Source organism: Mchenga conophoros, linkage group LG3 (assembly GCF_057382185.1).
Source record: "Mchenga conophoros isolate Kocher_MC1m ecotype Shallow Benthic linkage group LG3, M_conophoros_male_GT1.1, whole genome shotgun sequence".
NCBI classification, from domain to species: Eukaryota; Metazoa; Chordata; class Actinopteri; order Cichliformes; family Cichlidae; genus Mchenga; species Mchenga conophoros.
The window spans coordinates 43,169,073-43,188,756 of record NC_140528.1 but is presented as its reverse complement, the minus strand read 5'-3'; the positions used below and the strand labels follow the sequence as shown (position 1 = coordinate 43,188,756).

Here is a 19,684-nt window from a genome sequence, read left to right as displayed (position 1 = left end):
AAAGGACACCTTCCTGCCTGTAGTCTCCTTCATGAGCAGTATTAGTTTTCTTCTAACATCCAGAAGTCTGCACGATGTGTTTCATAGTTTGTAACAAGCCTTTGACAGGTAAACATAACATGACCGAAAAAGCAAAAAAAAAGAAAAAAAAAAGAGAGAGAGAGAGAGAGTGATGACATAAGAAGAGAAAATTCTCTCAATTATGGAGACAGACAAATGGTTCATTTATGTTTGATGTGTGTTTATTCCTCCCTAAATATCGTCGGTGAAGTTCGCCATGCACGTCAGATTTTCCTGCGCATTTTTATACCTCTGCCAACACAGAGAGAAAAAAAATCACATTCTAACAGACAGCTGGTGCTTAGAATACAGTTGAATAACTATTAAAAAACAGATGATATTTAGATGATAGTTCAGTCTAACACATGTGCCAGTGAACCATTAAACGTCTGTGAAACTATGCAGTTATGAAACGTAACTTTAACCTCAGCCAAACCGATTTGCTCAGTTGTAAATAAAACAGCGAAGTAAACGTGACCCGACAGACAGAACCTGAGTGAATGAAGTCCAGCGTTTAACCACTGAGAGCTAAAACTCAGCTGAGGTTTGAAAGCTGTGTGCTGGTGATTGGACATCAGCCGCTGATAAAGCTGTTCGCCTATAAAGTGCTCTGTAAGGAAACGAGCTCCAGCAGCTCTGCGCTCGGGGAAAACACTATATTTCCTTATCTTGTGCAGAAAAATGTGCTGACATTGCTTTATATCGAGCACCGGCTGCCCAGTTAAACTGTGACTATCACCAGGTAACGTAGGCGTGTTTCTTGAATTAGCAGCAGGTGTTAAACAGCTGACAGATGAGGAGGAGGATGCATGCAGGTAAACTGAGGGTCTGTTGAGCTGATCGCTGGTTTCGTGAGAAAAATGTCAGCTCGTTCTTTATGTTACAGAAGCACAGAGACACAAGACCAGGCGGAAAGAGACGATCGTTCGGTGAAAATGAGAATCTGCGAATGCAACATGTGGAACACGGAGAGTGGAATATGTAAACAAACCGGTTAACGTAACCCCCTCGGTGCGCTCTGCATGCTAACTGTTAGCAGAGCTAGTGAAATCTCTGAAAACATCTGAGCACTTTTGCAAACATGTTCTATGTTGACAACCTGACCAGACATACGTCGCGACATTCGCGGCTAAAACACTGTTAAAAGTGTAGTTGGTGACAGAAAAACGGGGTATTTTAAAACTACACCACCACCATTGCTGCCTGTGATTTGAGCTGCATTCTGGGATAACTGGCTGCCCCAAGTCTACACAAGCAATCGATTTTCTAGGATCGACCTGTTTTGACTTACTTTGCACGGCAACCAATCAAATGTTAGAGAAGCTGCATGGGCAGCGTTAACCCCGCCCCCTGAGTTTGATGGGTGAGGCTGACAGATAAAATTATTTCATGACGAGAGCCAGGCGTCAGGACTGCCAAAATGAAATAAATAAATATATCATTAAATAATTAATTAAATGTGTCAATAATTAATTAAATGTGTCAATAATTAATTAAAATGTGAAATACATAAATAATTAATTAAATGTGTCAATAATTAATTAATTACATGTGTCATAACTATTTATTTAATTAATTAATTCCAATTTTAATTAATTATTGCCACATTTAATTAATTATTTAATGGTGTATTTAATTAATTCATTATGGCAGTCCTGGCGTTCCATACTCCAGGGCCTGATCAACCCTGGCAGGGCCTCCTTGGATGATGTGTGCTGCTGGCAAAGTTTCTGGGCTGCTTTTTCTCATAACAGCCATCCCTCAACATCTAAAGCAATGCATTATTAGGGACTGTAACCTCAACATCCAGTCCTTTTTACTGAATCTGTTAAAGAGTGAACATTCCAGTTTTAAAATTCATTTTGTTGTTTAAGGCAGTGGGTTAGTGCATCATATTCACAGGGAAATTAAAGTCAAACAAAGAACAAAAATTAAACCAGGGAACAAATGCATTAAGGGGTCTGAGTTCCCTTCCCAGACGCCTTAACGCCCACTCACATCCTGGGCCATCTGACCTCAGGAAATCACATGATAGGGTGGGGCCAGGTTTCACAATGAGCTCATCTGAAACCCTGGCTGATTGTGACCTACACCCATTTTCACACCTTGGCTGATGTGGTTAGGTAGAGGATCATCAGGGGGTCCTTTGTCCCTCTGTGGGGGGAAACTCCCACTGGGTTTAAATCTGGGACTCTCCACCATTTGACCTTAGAACTGAAGAAGCTTCTCGGATGAGAGGTGAAACGTCTTCAAGCAACTTAAAGAAGTCCAGACGCTTTTCTTTACAAGCTCTTTAGACTACGATGACCTGGATGACTGAGAACCTTCACAGATTTTTAAACTTTCCCTCTGTCCTCTTCATTCTCATTAATTCTATTTGTGTTTTTTTTCAGTACCAGAAATAATGGTATGTGATGGTTTTCTGGTCTAAAAGAGGAAACAACACAGAGCGTTAAGGTTAAAGGTCAAAGGACAACTGCTCAATCTACTGTTGTGGAATCTTCTGTAAAAAAAAGTTCTGCAACACAGTCAGCTCTGGTCAAGCTATTTTAATTACTGCATGCATGAAGGAGGGCCAACACACATCAAACATCACAGTTCACAGTCATGCCAGCTCTGCCCTTGAGACGTCTCAGCTCCTCTCTTATACCCCCACACACTTACGTACAACAGGTTTCTGTCCCACGGGCTGTGGCTGGGCAGAGAGCAGCTCCCACTGTCTTTTCCCAGGAAGCTCCTGGCACTGGTCATCTTGGGAGTTTTGTCCTTCTGAGTAAAACAGTTAGCGGATAACATAGTGAAACGTTGTTACGCCAAGCTAAGCAGTTTTCACAGGGTCATACTGACACACACACATACTTCCTCTAAGCAAACAAAGGTTATGCCAAATCCTACAGTGAGATTGTAAACACATAAATCTAGATGTGAGGATAAACTAAAATTTCTATAACACTAAAGCAGCCAATGAAATGTGATCGGAGTTATTCAGACAGATTAAACCACCACACACTGGTCACCTGAAATATTGCTGACACACAGCTTCTGTATGTCTGCAGTGAACACAACAAAATGTAAAGTACTGTTTGGTTTGGTGAGGATGAAACTTGTGCATATGTAACGGAGCGGAAAGGCTGATTTTATTTCCAAGATGTTGTGTTTTTAAAAGGAAGGAGACCTTCCTAAAAACGGGCAGAGCAGTGGAGCCGCCAAGGGAAACACAGGATTTAAACTGTAAGATTAAAAATATAATTTATTATATTTAAATAGTTAAAAATGTAAGATAAATTAAAACAACCTTGGCCAAGGGATAACACAATAAAAATCAATAAAACACAACATTAAAAGTCCAGTGGAATCCACCACAGCATAAAAGTCCCAGGGAGTTAAGAAATCCAGCGAAGTAAAAGGGAAACCCAGCGGAGTCCTCTCCTTCCTTTCCGCATTCGCGTCTTGATATGCTAGAGAAAGGGAGGAGCGGCAGTCACTATTCTTCCGGCAGTTTTTATTCAATAAAAGGGGATAAGTCAAAGACTTACCCCGGGTGGGCAGAGCTCTCAACTCCGCCCGCCGCTTCTTAAAAACTGCAAAGCCACACAGCCGTCCCGTGCCTTCCGCTGGTGCTGTCTCCGCTCTCCCCGCTGGTACTGTCACTCTCTGCACTGGTGCCCTGTGCGCTGGTACTGTCCGTTCTCCCTAACGCCCAGCTCCACCAGCCCCTTCGGCTTGCAGGCGCCGCCGCCGCCTGGCACCACTTACTCCTGGCCGTCATTCTAGCCTCTCGGTCGAACTGCTTCCTTTGGTCTGCCAGGCCCTCTTATTGGCCTCTCTGGGATCTCTCGCAGGTGTGAACAGTTTATTATCAGGTAGGGGCGGAGTCTTTCCAGGACAGGTGTTCAATTTAAATAAGATAAAAACATGCAATAAAGCTCATACAAACAAACCCAATATACAATATTAAAATATTAAAACAGATAAAACATTGCAAAACATGCACAATAAAAACTCTAAATAACTTGTCCCGTTTCACCCCGTGACATCCCCCCAAGCTGAAAGATTAGCAGTCCCTGCTAAGGCCCAGCTACCAATCATGAAGCTTTCTTGGAGTCCGGTTCCGTCTTCTACCCCCAAGCAAAAATATAACAAAGTGCACCATTCAGTCCAAGGCCACCAACGAGCAATCACTCTCACATCCTCGTAGCATAGCTACCCGGAAGCCATCAGGTCCTACACTGCACCCGGCTGCTACCGTGGGGATACTTCCAGGCCTAACCTGGATCTCATGCTTAATCCCAAGCACTGCTGCCCCACCTCCCGCAAGCCTGCAGCTGGCCTCCCATGACAACCTCGGTTGGACGTTCTTCATTCATTCTTGGTGTGGCCAACACTTATACTTGTGCACACTGTCCATACTCATCTGCTCAGGGGTCCTTAGCTTTGGCTCCAACAATCCATCCTCCATCTTCTTCTTTTGTCCAACCCTTTAAACTTCAAACATACCGGGGCACCAGACTACACATACATCATCTTTGCTATTCCCCCAGCTACCCCAACTGCTCTGGCTCCGTATCCTGTCGACAACGCCATTTATGTAACGGAGCGGAAAGGCTGATTTATTTCCACAGTATCGTTTTTTAAAGGAAGGAAACCTTCCTCCAAACGGACAGAGCAGTGGAGCCGCCAAGGGAAAGCACACGATTAAAAAAACTGTAGAATTAAAATATAATTTATTATATTTAAATAGTTAAAAATGTAAGATAAATTAAAACAACCTTGGCCAAGGGATAACACAATAAAAATCAATAAAACACAACATTAAAAGTCCAGTGGAATCCACCACAGCATAAAAGTCCCAGGGAGTTAAGAAATCCAGCGAAGTAAAAGGGAAACCCAGCGGAGTCCTCTCCTTCCTTTCCGCATTCGCGTCTTGATATGCTAGAGAAAGGGAGGAGCGGCAGTCACTATTCTTCCGGCAGTTTTTATTCAATAAAAGGGGATAAGTCAAAGACTTACCCCGGGTGGGCAGAGCTCTCAACTCCGCCCGCCGCTTCTTAAAAACTGCAAAGCCACACAGCCGTCCCGTGCCTTCCGCTGGTGCTGTCTCCGCTCTCCCCGCTGGTACTGTCACTCTCTGCACTGGTGCCCTGTGCGCTGGTACTGTCCGTTCTCCCTAACGCCCAGCTCCACCAGCCCCTTCGGCTTGCAGGCGCCGCCGCCGCCTGGCACCACTTACTCCTGGCCGTCATTCTAGCCTCTCGGTCGAACTGCTTCCTTTGGTCTGCCAGGCCCTCTTATTGGCCTCTCTGGGATCTCTCGCAGGTGTGAACAGTTTATTATCAGGTAGGGGCGGAGTCTTTCCAGGACAGGTGTTCAATTTAAATAAGATAAAAACATGCAATAAAGCTCATACAAACAAACCCAATATACAATATTAAAATATTAAAACAGATAAAACATTGCAAAACATGCACAATAAAAACTCTAAATAACTTGTCCCGTTTCACCCCGTGACACATAAAGGTGATCATACACAGACTTATTCATTTGTGTTTCTGGTTTTACTATTAGAGAGTTAATTAAACGTAAGATATGACTTGGATGTTCATTACATTCAGCACGTTTGTATACATTTCGTTTACAGAGCGCTCTCCACACCTGTAAGCCGGTGTTTGCATTCCTGTGCTGTTGTGTTGCAGAATGACAGTAAAGAAGTTTATTTAAGAGTCCTGTGTGTTCTGACCTCTTCTTTTATTTGGTTTTTATTTATAGCTCATGTAATTTTATTTTGCAGTTCCAATGTACAGCTGTGGTTGTTTTGCTAATATATATTGTAATATATCTATATCACTAAAGCACTTCTGGATGGATGCAAACTGCATTTCGTTGCCCTGTACCTGTGCATGTGCAATGACAATAAAGTTGAATTCTATTCTATTCTATTTTAAAGTGCTTTATAAATAAAGTTGATGATGACGATGATGAACAAACATCACTGCTATCTAACCAAGGCCTATACGGGCCTGAGTGAACACAAAGCTAGCATCACCACTGACACTGACTTTCATTCCTCAAACAATAAAAAGAATGAAAAGTTTCACAAACTCTGATCTGTCTTCTTGTTTCTGTCTCACAGGAGCAGACTGAGCTTTAGCAGCCAAGCAACTTCATCGTTGATTCTGAGTTAGAGTTAAAGAAGTTTTACTGCCAGATGTTATGAAATATTTTAGTTTTCTTACTTATTTATAAGTCAGCATATAACTAAGAAAAAGCCTGATTTGTAAGCCTGTCTTTAAACAAAGTTGAAGGAAGCACACATCGCTTATGAATAATGTGGCCACCACCTAAAACAAAGCTCCGCTGTTGGCTGTTTGCTCTTTGGCAGCCGTTCATCAGGTTTTCCATGAGAAGAGACATGCAGCAGCTGAGAGGTGAGAGGTCTAATTTCCGTTAAAAAGTCGATTGCCCAGTCTCACATTCCTGTGGTTCTTCAAAGAAGTGGATTATTGCAACATATTTACAGCACAGACTGAAGACTTCTTATAAGCGTGAACACAGAGGACAAAAGAAAAACAACCAGGTGCCCAACTTGAAAATAATAACTAAATCTAAAAGTTTTTTATCATGATCAGAGTCTGTGCCTGTGTAGCAGTAAACTTTATGTCCCCTTACTCCTCTTTGACCCGTATCGGTCGTCTGCTGCTGTTCTTGTCACTGATGAGTAGAAGGCAGCTGCTGGAGGAGCTCTCTTAAACCAAATCCAAAGATTTCACTTATAACAGAACTGATGCTGGTGCAATTCCAACATTTGGAACATTAAGATTTATGAATCAGCTATAATGTCCTATATCAATACAAATAGTAACAGCATGTAACAGTTTTTTTCCTTTTCTTTTTTAAGTAAAAAAACAGGAAACTGGACGGCGGCACATGTTCTTCACATCAAAACTCTTTGACCACAAAGTCTCATATGTAGCATCACAGTTCACACACAGGAAAACAAGAAAAAAGGGTATACATTTCTAATGTATTAAACGTATATTATATAAGTGCTAAAATTATACTGTTACTCGAACCATCCAGTCGTTCTTTAAAATTGAACATTAACTTTCTTAAAAGTGCTTTAAAAGTCCAAACACCCACAGCTACAAACATCTGTTTCATCTCTATAAAATGATCTTTTTCTTTTTCTCTGCTGTTTACATTCTAACAATACTAGCTCAAATTCCACATTTTTATAACAGATTTATATTCACTATGAAAAGTGTAGTGGTCAGCCTTAAACAGGGCAGAGCACTAAAACACACACGTTTAAGTTTGAGCCTTATTTAATTATCTTTACAGAATTTACAGATAAATCTAAATTTCACTGAGACAATCTGTAAATAAATGATGTAATCTGGGTGGTTATTTTAACATCATTAAACAGGTGAATGGGGAGAGAGACATGACTTTCATTTTTTAACTTCACAGGGACTGAAAAACTACACGCACAGAATCATCAGTTGAATCTGAAGATTTAGTGCAACATGATTGGTTCATATGTTTCCTGCTTCTGTTTGATTGGCTCTTGTTGCTCAGGGGCGGGACTCTTTCTAATTTGTGCCTCCTGGTCTCCGCCGTCTTCCTGCCTGTTACCTGAAAATCAATCTTAGTGCTTCATGCTGAAGAATTTCTCATTTATATGATAGTTCTGGAGTACTGTTTGTAGTTGTAATTTAATGTTATTTAACTACCACAGTTTAAAATGAAGCTCTGAGACGCTGATGTCTCATTCTGTTGAGACTGTTTCCTTGACTCCTCTCTCCTTGTGTCCTTTCTGATCTCCTCAGTGGGCCTTAGACACACTGGAGGGGTTTGTGTTATCAGAATGATCCTCTGATAACAAACATCACAGTTTGATAAATGTCAGCATCCAGCGTGTGCTATACGCACTCTGGTTTAGAAGATGTACATAAGTGAGGAGAAGCCTTTTACTGAGTTTAAGTAAACACACATCAGATTGTTCTCACTGATCGCTCTGATTATGAATAACATGATGACCTGAAGCAAAGCTCAGAGGGTTTGCTGTGTGTTCTTTGGTGCTGATTCAGCAGGAATCAGTGAGAAGGTGCAAAAATAAATCTCTGTTAAACAGTCAACAGTCCAGTTTTTTATTTCTTTGGTTCCCTCACAGCAGTGAGTTGGTGCATCATATTTACAGGAGGATTAATATCAAACAAATAACAGAATTAAACCAGGAAACAAATGAGGGAAAGTTCTGCACCAGGCTGAACCCCATTACAGTCGGGTAGTGGTTGATATCATTAACCCTCATAATGTCCTCCCGATTTCCATACACCTGTGGTCCTCAGGGGTCAAAAATGTCCCCACTTCAGTGTTTTTTAAAGTATAAAGTATAAATTGTCAATCAATTCAGTGTTACATCTTAGGGTTACTTAAGACCAACACATTAACACAAAATTTACCCAACATTTTACATTTTAGGGCCATCAGACCTTGTTTACATAAAGTACACCCTGTTTTGTAAGTGAAAATAAAACAAGAAAATTAAATATTTAATTGTTTAGATAATTTTGACTATCTGAATAACTACAGAGTGCTGTATGTTGAACTTTAGTGAGAATTTTTTTTTGAACCATTTAAATTTTTTAAATGGCAGCACATAATCACACCTGTGGTCCTCAGGGGTCAAAAATGTTCCCACTTCATTTGACTGTTTTTTAAAATATAAAGTATAAATTGTCAATCAATTCAGTGTTACACCTTAGTTTTACTTAAGACCAACACATTAACACAAAATGTAAACAGGTGAACACAGACAGTACATGAGTGAAACTGTAAGTGATCAAATCAACACATGTCGCACAACATTCCTCCTTCCTTGCACAATTTCCTCCAGAACACTGAGCAGAAAAAAAAGATACCTGGAGGAGAGGTGAGAAACAAACAAATGAAATCTAAACAAGACATACAAGACATAACACATGCCTAAACCAGCTTTTTCACTCTGATAACTTCAGGATTTCATGGCTGACTTGACACATGCACAAACAGCAACAGTGTTCTTTAGACAGATCACAGCATTTAAATTATTAAATTACTTTGTCAAATTGTTGGTTTACACAGAAAAAAAAGCAAAGTTTCACAAATAAGAAATGTAAAACACAGGTTGTTGTAACACTTCTGTTTCCATTTTCCACTGAAGGAAGTTCAAGTACCTGCTGAAGGAAATAAATAAACAAATAAAAAAAAATACCATAAAGTCAGTGGTACTGAGATGGTCTATTTTGTAGAACAGGTCATTTTCCAGTCACTGCAGCATTAACTTCAGTTTTCATAAAACAAAAATTGTAATTTTAGCTGAGCAAAATTCACTTTTACAGTCTAAAATCCCTGTTTGTGTAAATTTAGGAAAATTATGCAGTAAAGACAGTTGTAAAGAGGGAGTTATAAAAATGTTCATGACAGTCAACAGGATGACTTTATATTATATATATTTTTCATTTATCTTGCCAAGGATGCATCACCATGACAACCAAGAAACAGAGCTTAAAGAGTGTAAACGATTTTATCCCAAAACCTCATCTAACTTAATAGATTTAATGCTTAAAGTGATGCATTTTTAATTAATAATTGTAGAAAACTGTGAAATGATTCCGCCCATCACAAACCCCACAGATGTCCAAATGTAAAATTTTCACTCTTTAAAAGCTTTAAATGTAAAGTTTGTGCCCTGGGACATGAATTTGCAGATATGAACCTGAGGTATGTTCATGTGTACGAGTTCATATCCACAAACACATCAGTCAGTATTGCACCATTAGTACTTGTTTCCCTGCTCCAAACAGTTTGAAACCCTCCCAATGTCTTTAGACTTTAACAGGATCTCTGAGAAGCAGAAATCACATATTCAGCACCATTCCCTTTTCTTCTTTTACAGATCAAATCATTAGGTACAAGAACAAACACACCAAAACTGACAGACTCACTACCAGTCCCACAAACCCTCCATGTCCTCCTGGAGGACCTGCAGGTGAGAAGAAGGTGGTGAGTGAAGAACAGAACAGAATCCAGAATTGAAGTCAGTTTTGACGACTTTAAAACAGGAGACTCAGGTGGAAAAGCCGTAAGATGTTTCAAACAAGCGCATTTCAACAGGAGGTTAGTATCAATCCTGATTCTCATTGTCATGGTTTATGTAGATCAAAACAACAGCAACACCAACAAGAAGCACAACAGGAACTACCAGACCAGCTATTAGTCCAACAGATCCACTCTTCTCTCCTCCATCCTCCTTCCCTGCATCCTCCTTCCCTGCATCCTTCTTCCCTCCATCCTCTGTGTGTCCTCCTGTCTGAGCTGCAGGTGAGAAACAGGTGTGAGGTGTCAGCTGTCAGGTAGGTGATGAGTGAAGAACAGAACAGAATCCATTTCCTCTTCAAACTGCTGTCAGACATTATCTACTGCACTCTGATCACATCACTCAGACCAGCTGCTTTCTACAAAGTCTCATCAACAACATCTTTAGAAACAAACATCAACAACCAGGAAGCAGCTTCACCTCTGATCACACACACACTCAACTCTACTCACTCACCTGGAGGATCAACAACACTCAGGGTGAAGATGGTGATGGACTTCCATGAGCGTGTTTCTTCCATGAAGACACGACACTCGTATGTTCCAGCATCATTAATCGTCACATTCTTCAGAATCACAGACACGTCTCCATCCTTCATCTGTCTGTCCTGCAGATCCACCCGGTTCTTAAAAGATGGATGCTGCTCCTCTGGAACATCTTTACCGTCCCGGTACACAAGGACATATTCTGATCCCAGGTCAGCTCTGCTCCACTCTACAAGATCAATGTTGTTGTTTTGAGCTCGACATGTCAGAGTGACGTCTTGTCCAGACTCAGCTGTGATGTTTTTCTGGTCTGAAAGAGGAAACAACACAGAGCAGAGAGGTTAAAGGGATCCAAGTATAACTGTTCACTTTTAAAGCAGCCAATCAGAAGACACTGGAGCTATGCACACTGGTCAAACCATCACACAAGTATTAAATGTTATTTAATATCATAGTTTTACATCTAGTTCCTATTTTTAATATGTCCGTTAATAAACTGAACAACATAGGCTAGTCTGGCTTGACAGTGTTTTCCTATCATGGCTGTAATAATCTATGGACATGTATTTGTTGCTGCTGTCCCTGATTACTATGTTGGTGTGTATGAGTGTGTGTGTGGGTGTGTCAGAGCACTGGGTTTCAGGCATCATCAGGACTGGTGGGTGTGTCCCGCCTGGAGGCGGGCCACACCTGAAGAGGACGATCACACACACACCTGCAGCGGCTCAAGCCTCGTCATGGGACCTTTTTAGCAGAGTGGCTGAGTTCTCACTGATGCTGGATTGTTGTGTAAGACTCCATGTCAGTGTGAGAGCTAAGCGTAAAGCCAGTTAGTGCATCCCTACCAGAGTTTGTGTCTTACGGTTGCTTTTGGTGGTTTCCCCCCCGGAGGAGTTTGCAAACAGGAAGGCAGCGAGCACGGGGAGTGCGAAGACACAGACTTTTTGAGGAAAGACATGACACGGCAGTCAAGCAAGAGCACAGGGATTTATTGTCATTTGTTGCACTGTAAATAAACGTGCTGTTCAGCACAAAGAGTCCAGCATTTGGGTCCTCATTCCCCACTTTCCCATGGTTTGCCTCGCTAACCGTGACAATGGCAGATGGTAAATTAGTTCTGTTTGCATAGAACAGTTCAATTAAAAAATAATATAACTTTATATGACTTCTTAAAGTCACCAAAATAAATGAATGTAATGCACTCATTTTCCATAACAATGCTGACATCAGCAAGTTTTAGTATAACTCATGAAGTTCTCAGACGCCGCTGCCATTGTGGGTGGGGTGTTTGAAGGAAGCAAACTGGAGTAGGGGGGGTCATCAAGGACTTTGTCTGCTGGTGTGAACAGAACCATCTTTGCATCAATGCCAGCAAGACAAAGGACCTGATGATTGACTTCAGCAAGAAGCCTATTACACCAGTGAACATCTAGGTTTTGGACACTGAAACAGTGGAGCAATACAAATACCTGGGTGTTCACCTCAATAAAAAACTGGTCCACAAACACAAATGCACTCTATAAAAAGGGTCTAAGTCGTCTCCACCTGCTACGGCGGCTGAGATCCTTTGGGGTGAACCGGACTCTCCTGAGGACGTTTTAGGACACTGTGGTGGCGTCTGCTATTTTTTTTGCTGTGGTCTGTTGGAGTGGTGGAATGGCAGAGAGGGATGGGGAAAACTCAACAAACTGGTCAGGAGGGCCAGCTCTGTGCTGGACTGTCCACTGAAGTCCATCGAGCAGGTTGGGGAGAGAGGATGTTGTCTAAGCTAAGCAGTTTTTTTTGTAATTGCTTGTTAACAGCTTGTTTGTACACTGTATATTTCACCAGGAGCATTCATACACCACCCACACTTGTGTACAAATCTCTCTACATTTTTATCTGTGTATATGAATTTCGGTTGCTTATGTATATAGGACTACTTTCAACGACTATAAATTTCTCATTTGTGGGATAATAAAGGTGCTTTCCATTCTATGTTATTCTATTCCGCGTAAGCAGGGGGGGTTGCGTTGCTGTGCATCCTGTGCTAAACTGCGCAAAAAAGGAATAATGAAGCTCCCTAAGATTAGGAGAAAACTGCCACGGACGTAGTTTCTGTTCTCTCCACAGGAAGCATCATAACTGTTTGAATGGACCCACTGATTTATGACCATTTACTCTGATCAGCAAATGAATGAATGAATGAACGTCAGTAACCTCCTGGCAGGTTATGTAGGTAAAATATGTCAAGTGCTCACTAATAAAAGCAGCAAAAACTCATTAAAAACATGTCATCAAGTAAGAACTCGCTCAGCATAATCGAAAGCATTATTAGCACATCTCACCTGCAGAAGTAAACTTCAGGGGGTAGATAGAAAACAAAATCCACAACTGTGACGCAGTTATCCAAACATCCATTCCAGCGCATAGATTTGCCGATCACACAGTTTTGTTTTCTGTTTTCTATAAATGGTGTTCCAAATTAGTTTTTATTCGGATAATCTACTGATAAATTCAGATTTTTAAATAAACTTGCATCTAGAGCTAACGTTTGAATGAAAGAAGGAAGGAAAGTGCGTGTTTTCTTTCAGCCAAGATAAAGGGAGGGGGTGGGACTATCATCTGGAATTGGGTGTTGTTTGATGCTTTTAGAAGGAAAGGGGTGGGGGCTCTTTGAATGATTCCTTGTGTCTCCTCCTCCTCAATCCAGTTCCTACAGTGAATTAGAGTTAAACTTTTTAATCACACATTTGTAGAAATGTCGCCTTCAGCTTGTCCCAGCAGAACCAACATGACTCCATTTTCTTTAACACTTATCCTGATGAGAGAAGGCAGGACAGGACAGACCAGTGTGACATGCTTTGTTTGGAATGTGGGACATAATCCAGGCAGGCAGAGAGGAGAAAAGAGGAGACTTCTCAGTCAGCCATGTTTTTTCACGAGTTGGGAGTTTGATTAACTGGCAGTCCTAACCCTGTGTCTGAATGCTTGTGAATATTATTCTCTTAAAAAACCCCAACATGTGACAGTTTCTCTTTTAAGATAACCTTTATTAGTCCCACACGTGGGAAATTTGTTTTGTCACAGCAGGAAGTGGACAGTGCAAAGTTATGTAGCAAAAATCTGAATACAATAAGAATAAATACAGTACACAACTGTACAGAATAGAATAAAATAAATACTATATACAGTAGAATAAAATATACAATAGGATAAAAATAGAATACAAATTCTATATACAACTGAGTAAAAATACAACGATGCCAGAAAAGAGTATTGCACTTAGTGTTATTGCACATGTGTGGATGTGTGTGTTTGATCAGTTGGAGTCTTCCGTAAAAGATGGCTGAGGCCACCACAGAGTCATAGAAGGTCTTCAGGAGTGGGCCCTTCACTCTACTCTACTCCAAATGACCTGAGTCTCCGTAGCAGGTACAGCCTGCTCTGCCCTTTCCTGTAGAGGCCGTCCAGTCCAGTTTGTTGTTCATATGAACACCAAGGTACCTGTAGCTGTCCACAGCCTCAATCTCCATACCTTGGATGTTCAGTGGTTGCAGTGGAGGATGTTTGTGCCTGCAGAAGTCTACCACCAGCTCCTTGGTTTTATTAGTGTTGATCTGGAGGTAGTTCTGCTGGCACCAGTCAACACAGCCTTGGGTCAGTCCTCTGTACTCCTTGTCCCTATCAGTGATGAGGCCGACTATTGCAGAATCATCAGAGAACTTAAAATATAAAATATTAATATAATATAAATATATACACTCAACAAAAATATAAACGCAACACCTTTGTTACTGCTCCCATTCCCCATGGGATGGACGTAGAGACCTAAAATTCATTCCAGATACACAATATAACCATCCCTCCCAAACAGTGGTCACAAATCAGTCCAAATGTGTGGTAGTGGGCACATCTGCTATATTGAGATAATCCATCCCACCTCACAGGTGTGCCACATCAGGATGCTGATCTGACATCATGAGTAGTGCACAGGTGTACCTCAGACTGCCCACAACAAAAGGCCACCCTGGAATGTGCAGTTTTGTCTCACAGCAAAATGCCACGGATGCCACAAGCAATGAGGGAGCGTGCAACTGGCATGCTGACAGCAGGAATGTCAACCAGATCTGTCGCCCGTGCATTGAATGTTCATTTCTCAACCATAAGCCGTCTCCACAGGCGTTTCAGAGAATATGGCAGCACATCCAACCGGCCTCACAACCGCAGACCTCGTGTAACCACACCAGCCCAGGACCTCCACATCCAGCAGGTTCACCTCCAAGATCGTTCAGGGGGATCAATTCAATTCAATTCAATTTTATTTATATAGCGTCAAATCACAACAAAAGTCGCCTCAAGGCGCTTCATAGATACAGAGAAAAACCCAACAATCATATGACCCCCTAGGAGCAAGCACTTCACACTCCTCAGCCTCCCTGGGAAAGTCTATGCCAAGGTGCTGGAAAGGAGAGTTCGTCCGCTAGTCGAACCTCGGATACAGGAGGAACAATGCGGTTTTCGTCCTGGTCGCGGAACACTGGACCAGCTCTTTATCCTCTCCAGGATACTTGAGGGTGCATGGGAGTTTGCCCAACCAGTCTACATGTGTTTTGTGGACTTGGAGAAGGCATTCGACCGTGTCCCTCGGGGTGTCCTGTGGGAGGTGTTGCGGGAGTATGGGGTGTCTGGCCCATTGCTACGGGCCATTCGATCCCTATACAACTGTTGTAAGAGCTTGGTTCGCATTGCCGGCAATAAGTCGGACTCGTTCCCGGTGGGTGATGGGCTCCGCCAGGGCTGCCCTTTGTCTCCGGTTCTGTTCATAATTTTTATGGACAGGATTTCTAGGCGCAGCCAAGTGGCGGAGGGCTTTCGCTTTGGTGGCCTCAGAATCTCATCTCTGATTTTTGCAGATGATGTGGTTCTGTTGGCTTCATCGGGTGAGGGCCTCCAGCTCGCACTGGAACGGTTCGCAGCCGAGTGTGAAGCAGCGGGAATGAGGATCAGCACCTCCAAATCTGAGGCCATGGTTCTCAGCCGGAAAAGGGTGGAGTGCCCACTCCGGGTCGGGGATGAGTTCCTGCCCCAAGTGGAGGAGTTCAAGTATCTCGGGGTCTTGTTCGTGAGTGATGGGAGAAGGGAGCCGGAGATCGACAGACGGATTGGGGCTGCAGCTGCAGTAATGCGGACGCTGCACTGGTCTGTCGTGGTGAAGAGGGAGCTGAGTGTAAAAGCGAAGCTCTCAATTTACCGGTCGATCTACGTCCCTACCCTCACCTATGGCCACGAGCTGTGGGTAGTGACCGAAAGAACGAGATCGCGGATACAAGCGGCAGAAATGAGCTTCCTCCGAAGGGTGGCTGGCCTCTCCCTTAGAGATAGGGTGAGAAGTTCGGCCATCCGGGAGGGGCTCAGAGTAGAGCAGCTGCTGCTCCACATCGAAAGGAGCCAGCTGAGGTGGTTCGGGCATCTGACAAGGATGCCCCCTGGGCGCCTCCTGGGTGAGGTGTTCCAGGCATGTCCCACTGGGAGGAGCCCCCGGGGCAGACCCAGGACACGCTGGAGAGATTATATCTCTCGGCTGGCCTGGGAACGCCTTGGTATTCCCCCGGACAAGCTGGAGGAGGTGGCTGGGGAGAGGGAGGTCTGGGCCTCTTTGCTTAGGCTGCTGCCCCCGCGACCCGGCCTCGGATAAAGCGGATGAAGATGGATGGATGGATGGATGGATGGATGGATGGATGGATGGATGGATGGATGGATGATGACCTGAAGCAAAGCTCAGAGGGTTTGCTGTGTGTTCTTTGGTGCTGATTCAGCAGGATTGCTGTGAGAAGAGGCAAAAATAAATCACTGTTAAACAGGCAACAGTCCAGTTTTTTAATTCATTTTGTTCTTTAAAGTAGTGAGTTAGTGCATCATATTTACAGGAGGATTAAAATCAAACAAATAACAGAATTAAACCAGGAAACAAATGAGGAAATAGTTCTGCACCAGGCAGAACCCCATAACCCTGCAGTGGTTGATGTAGGGAGGTGGGTTACAAACAGGACAGACCAGTGTAACATGCCTTAGAATGTGGGAAGTAACTCAGGCAGACAGGAGAGGAGAAGAGAAGAGACTTCTCAGTCCTAACCTTGAGTTATCTGAATGGTGATTATTGTTCTCTTCAAATTAACTCAACATGTGACAGTTTTTTTAAATATAGAAATAAAAGAAAAAATTACCTAAAACAAACAATGATGTAATTATCATTTTCTGTACACAGCTTTGCTTGTAAAAATCAGGGAAAGTAAGACGTTTTTCCTGTGAGTTACACTGAGTGAACTTTGCCATTCTTTACTCTTTAATAACACACATCTGCTAAAAAGGAAGTTGTCTGTTCTTTGTTGAAGCCACATTGATGATGGAGTGTAGCAGAGTGACTGCAGACCACAAATACTTCACTCTGTACTGAAGCGTCCATGTTGTTGTCTTAGGAGAACATCCATTTTATAAATTCCTTTTGTTGTTTAAAGCAGTGGTTAGTGCATCATATTCACAGGGAGATCACACTTTTTGTATAAATGTTGCCTTCAGCTTGACTCCATGTTCTTTAACAAAGTGATTGCCAGGGCAGCTACAGCCCCCCTGGCAAACACATTGGGAGAGGTGGGGTACAAGCAGGACAGACCATTATAACATGCCTTAGAAAGTAGGAAGTAATCCAGACAGACAGGAGAGGAGACTTCTCAGTCAGCCATGTTCTTCATGAGTTGGGAGTTTGATTAACAGGCAGTCCTAATCCTGTGTTATCTGAATGCGTGTGAATATTATTCTCCTAAAAACCCCCAACATGGAGCAGTTTTTTCTTTCAAAATATACAAATAAAAGAAAAAACAACCTAAAACAAATAATGATGTCATTATCACTTGCTGCACACAGCTGCACTTGCAAACATGAGGGAAAGTAAGATGTATTCCTGTGAGTCACACCGCCGAATAAGTGTGTGGGAACACTGAGTGAAATTTCTCACAAACAAAGCTCAGAGGGTTTGCTGTGTGTTCTTTGGCGCTGATTCAGCAGGATGGCTGTGATGATAGATATCCTCAAAAAGACTTCGAAAAGTCTCTTACCTGAAGCAGAATGAACAGAGTTCAGCCTCCAAGTCTGCAGAACTCATTTCTGTAAACAGCTGTAGCACATCAGCATACGCCACTCTTTTATTTTATTCTTTAGCCTTTAACCTGACCTAGAATCATTTTAAGGAGCAGTATGACCTTCAGACATCTCTTTAAACCTCCTTTGTTTGCAATTTCTTTGAAATTTCTCCTTTAACAGACTTCACATCCTCTCTGCTGAAACACAAACAGGGGGGTTGAGGTGCTTTGGACACATTGTTTGAAATGTGCCCAAAGCATCATTTCAAGCAAGTGCCAATGAAATATATTAATGACACAACTGCATCAAACTGCTTTGCCCAACTACAGCTGGATTTTATCATTAGAGGCACTGCTGCAAAGCAACAATCACACAATGTGTTGCTACACGTGCACCAAAGTTCCTGACACGCTTCATTTCTTGGGCCACTTCTAAATAAATTCATGACATGGTGCAGTGTGGCAGATATCAGAACTTTCTAACAGAAGCAGTGACGGGCACAGACTCTGATCATGATAAAAACTTTTAGATTTATTTATTATTTTCAAGTTGGGCACCTATTTGTTTTTCTTTTGTTCTCTTTATTCATGCTTATAAGAAGTCTTCAGTCTGTCCTGTAAAATTGTTGCAATAATCCACTGCTGTGAAGAAACACAGGAATGTCAGAGTGGCTCTCGACTGTCTAACGGAAATTAAACCTCTCAGCTGCTGTATGTCTCTTCTCATGGAAAACCTGATGAACGGCTGCCAAAGAGCAAACAGCCAACAGTGGAGCTTTGTTTTAGGTGGAGGCCACATTATTCATAATCAAAACATTCAATGGTAAACTTCGATGTTGAGGTTGCCGTTCTCTTCAATGTGCACAGCGCAGTCCAGGAAAGGCAGACAGTTGTCCTTTGTGTCTTCCCTGGTGAACTTCATGTTCTTATCCACAGCGTTAATGTGCGCAGTGAAGGATTCCACTTCTTGTGTCTTGATTTTGACCCAGGTGTCGTCCACATATCTGTACCAGTGGCTGGGTACTCTTCCTTTGAAAGAGCCAAGAGCCTTCCTTTCCACTTCCTCCATGTAAAGGTTGGCTACAATAGGTGACACGGGGGAGCCCATGGCACAGCCATGTTTTTGTCTGTAGAAACCCTCGTTGTATTTGAAGTATGTAGTGGTGAGGCAGAGGTCTAACAATGTGCAAATCTGATCGGGTGGGAAGTCCTGTCTTCTAAGGAGCTGTCTTCTTGTAGTCGTTTTCTAACAGTCTCCACTGCCTCTATGGTGGGTATGCAAGTGAAGAGGAACATCAAAGGACACCATGGTTTCATCTGGGTCCAGGGTAAGTTTCTGGACATTGTCGGTGAAGTCGGTGGACTTCACCGGACTATTGTAGCCAACCTTCACATGGCTCCTCCTTCACTATTTACCTCTATGTTCGTCCTTTCACACCCCCCTAGCCAGGGGACGTAACACAAATCAAACATGTAAATCATCATGAATGAGCTTAGCAGACTGGTTCAGTCTGGGTTAACACTAGAGATGGACCGATCCGATATTACGTATCGGTATCGGTCCGATACTGACCTAAATTACTGGATCGGATATCGGAGAAAAATAAAAAATGTAATCCGATCCATTAAATATCACGAAAGCACCTCACAAAACTTGCAACACGCTGTAACTCACCTCAGAACGTTAGCACGTCGGAGCAGTATGCATCACGTGATAGAGCGGCTGTGGCATGCGGGACCTGTCGGTGGTCTGGATAGCATTTGGAGCTTCGCTAGCAACCCGGCATTTCATCTCCGACAAAGTTATCCCGAGAGAAGTAAAGCAAGTGTGTAAGTCCATCTCTGAATGTTTGTAAAGCATTCCTGCGTTAAGCTTAACAAAC

The 19,684-nt window shown here is 42.5% G+C and overlaps 1 protein-coding gene across 1 annotated transcript; it reads right to left on the bottom strand.

The window, feature by feature from the left end:
• Nucleotides 1–8,203: 8,203 nt before the first annotated feature.
• LOC146578819 (myelin-oligodendrocyte glycoprotein-like) lies at nt 8,204–13,246 on the bottom strand. The gene is made up of 3 exons (XM_085269068.1): nt 13,011–13,246; nt 10,655–10,993; nt 8,204–10,416 (listed from the first exon to the last, which is right to left on the bottom strand). The coding sequence occupies exons 1-3, from the start codon at nt 13,081–13,083 to the stop codon at nt 10,226–10,228; spliced, it is 603 nt and encodes a 200-aa protein (XP_085125194.1). The 5' UTR covers nt 13,084–13,246; the 3' UTR covers nt 8,204–10,225.
• Nucleotides 13,247–19,684: the final 6,438 nt, after the last annotated feature.

Coding starts and splice junctions, on each gene's coding strand:
- LOC146578819 (XM_085269068.1), bottom strand. CDS start 13,083: ATGGATGTTTGGATAACTGCGTCACAGTTGTGGATTTTGTTTTCTATC. Junction 10,994..13,010: donor CCTGAAGTTTACTTCTGCAG/GTGAGATGTGCT, acceptor TTCCTCTTTCAG/ACCAGAAAAACATCACAGCT. Junction 10,417..10,654: donor GAGTGTTGTTGATCCTCCAG/GTGAGTGAGTAG, acceptor TCTCACCTGCAG/CTCAGACAGGAGGACACACA.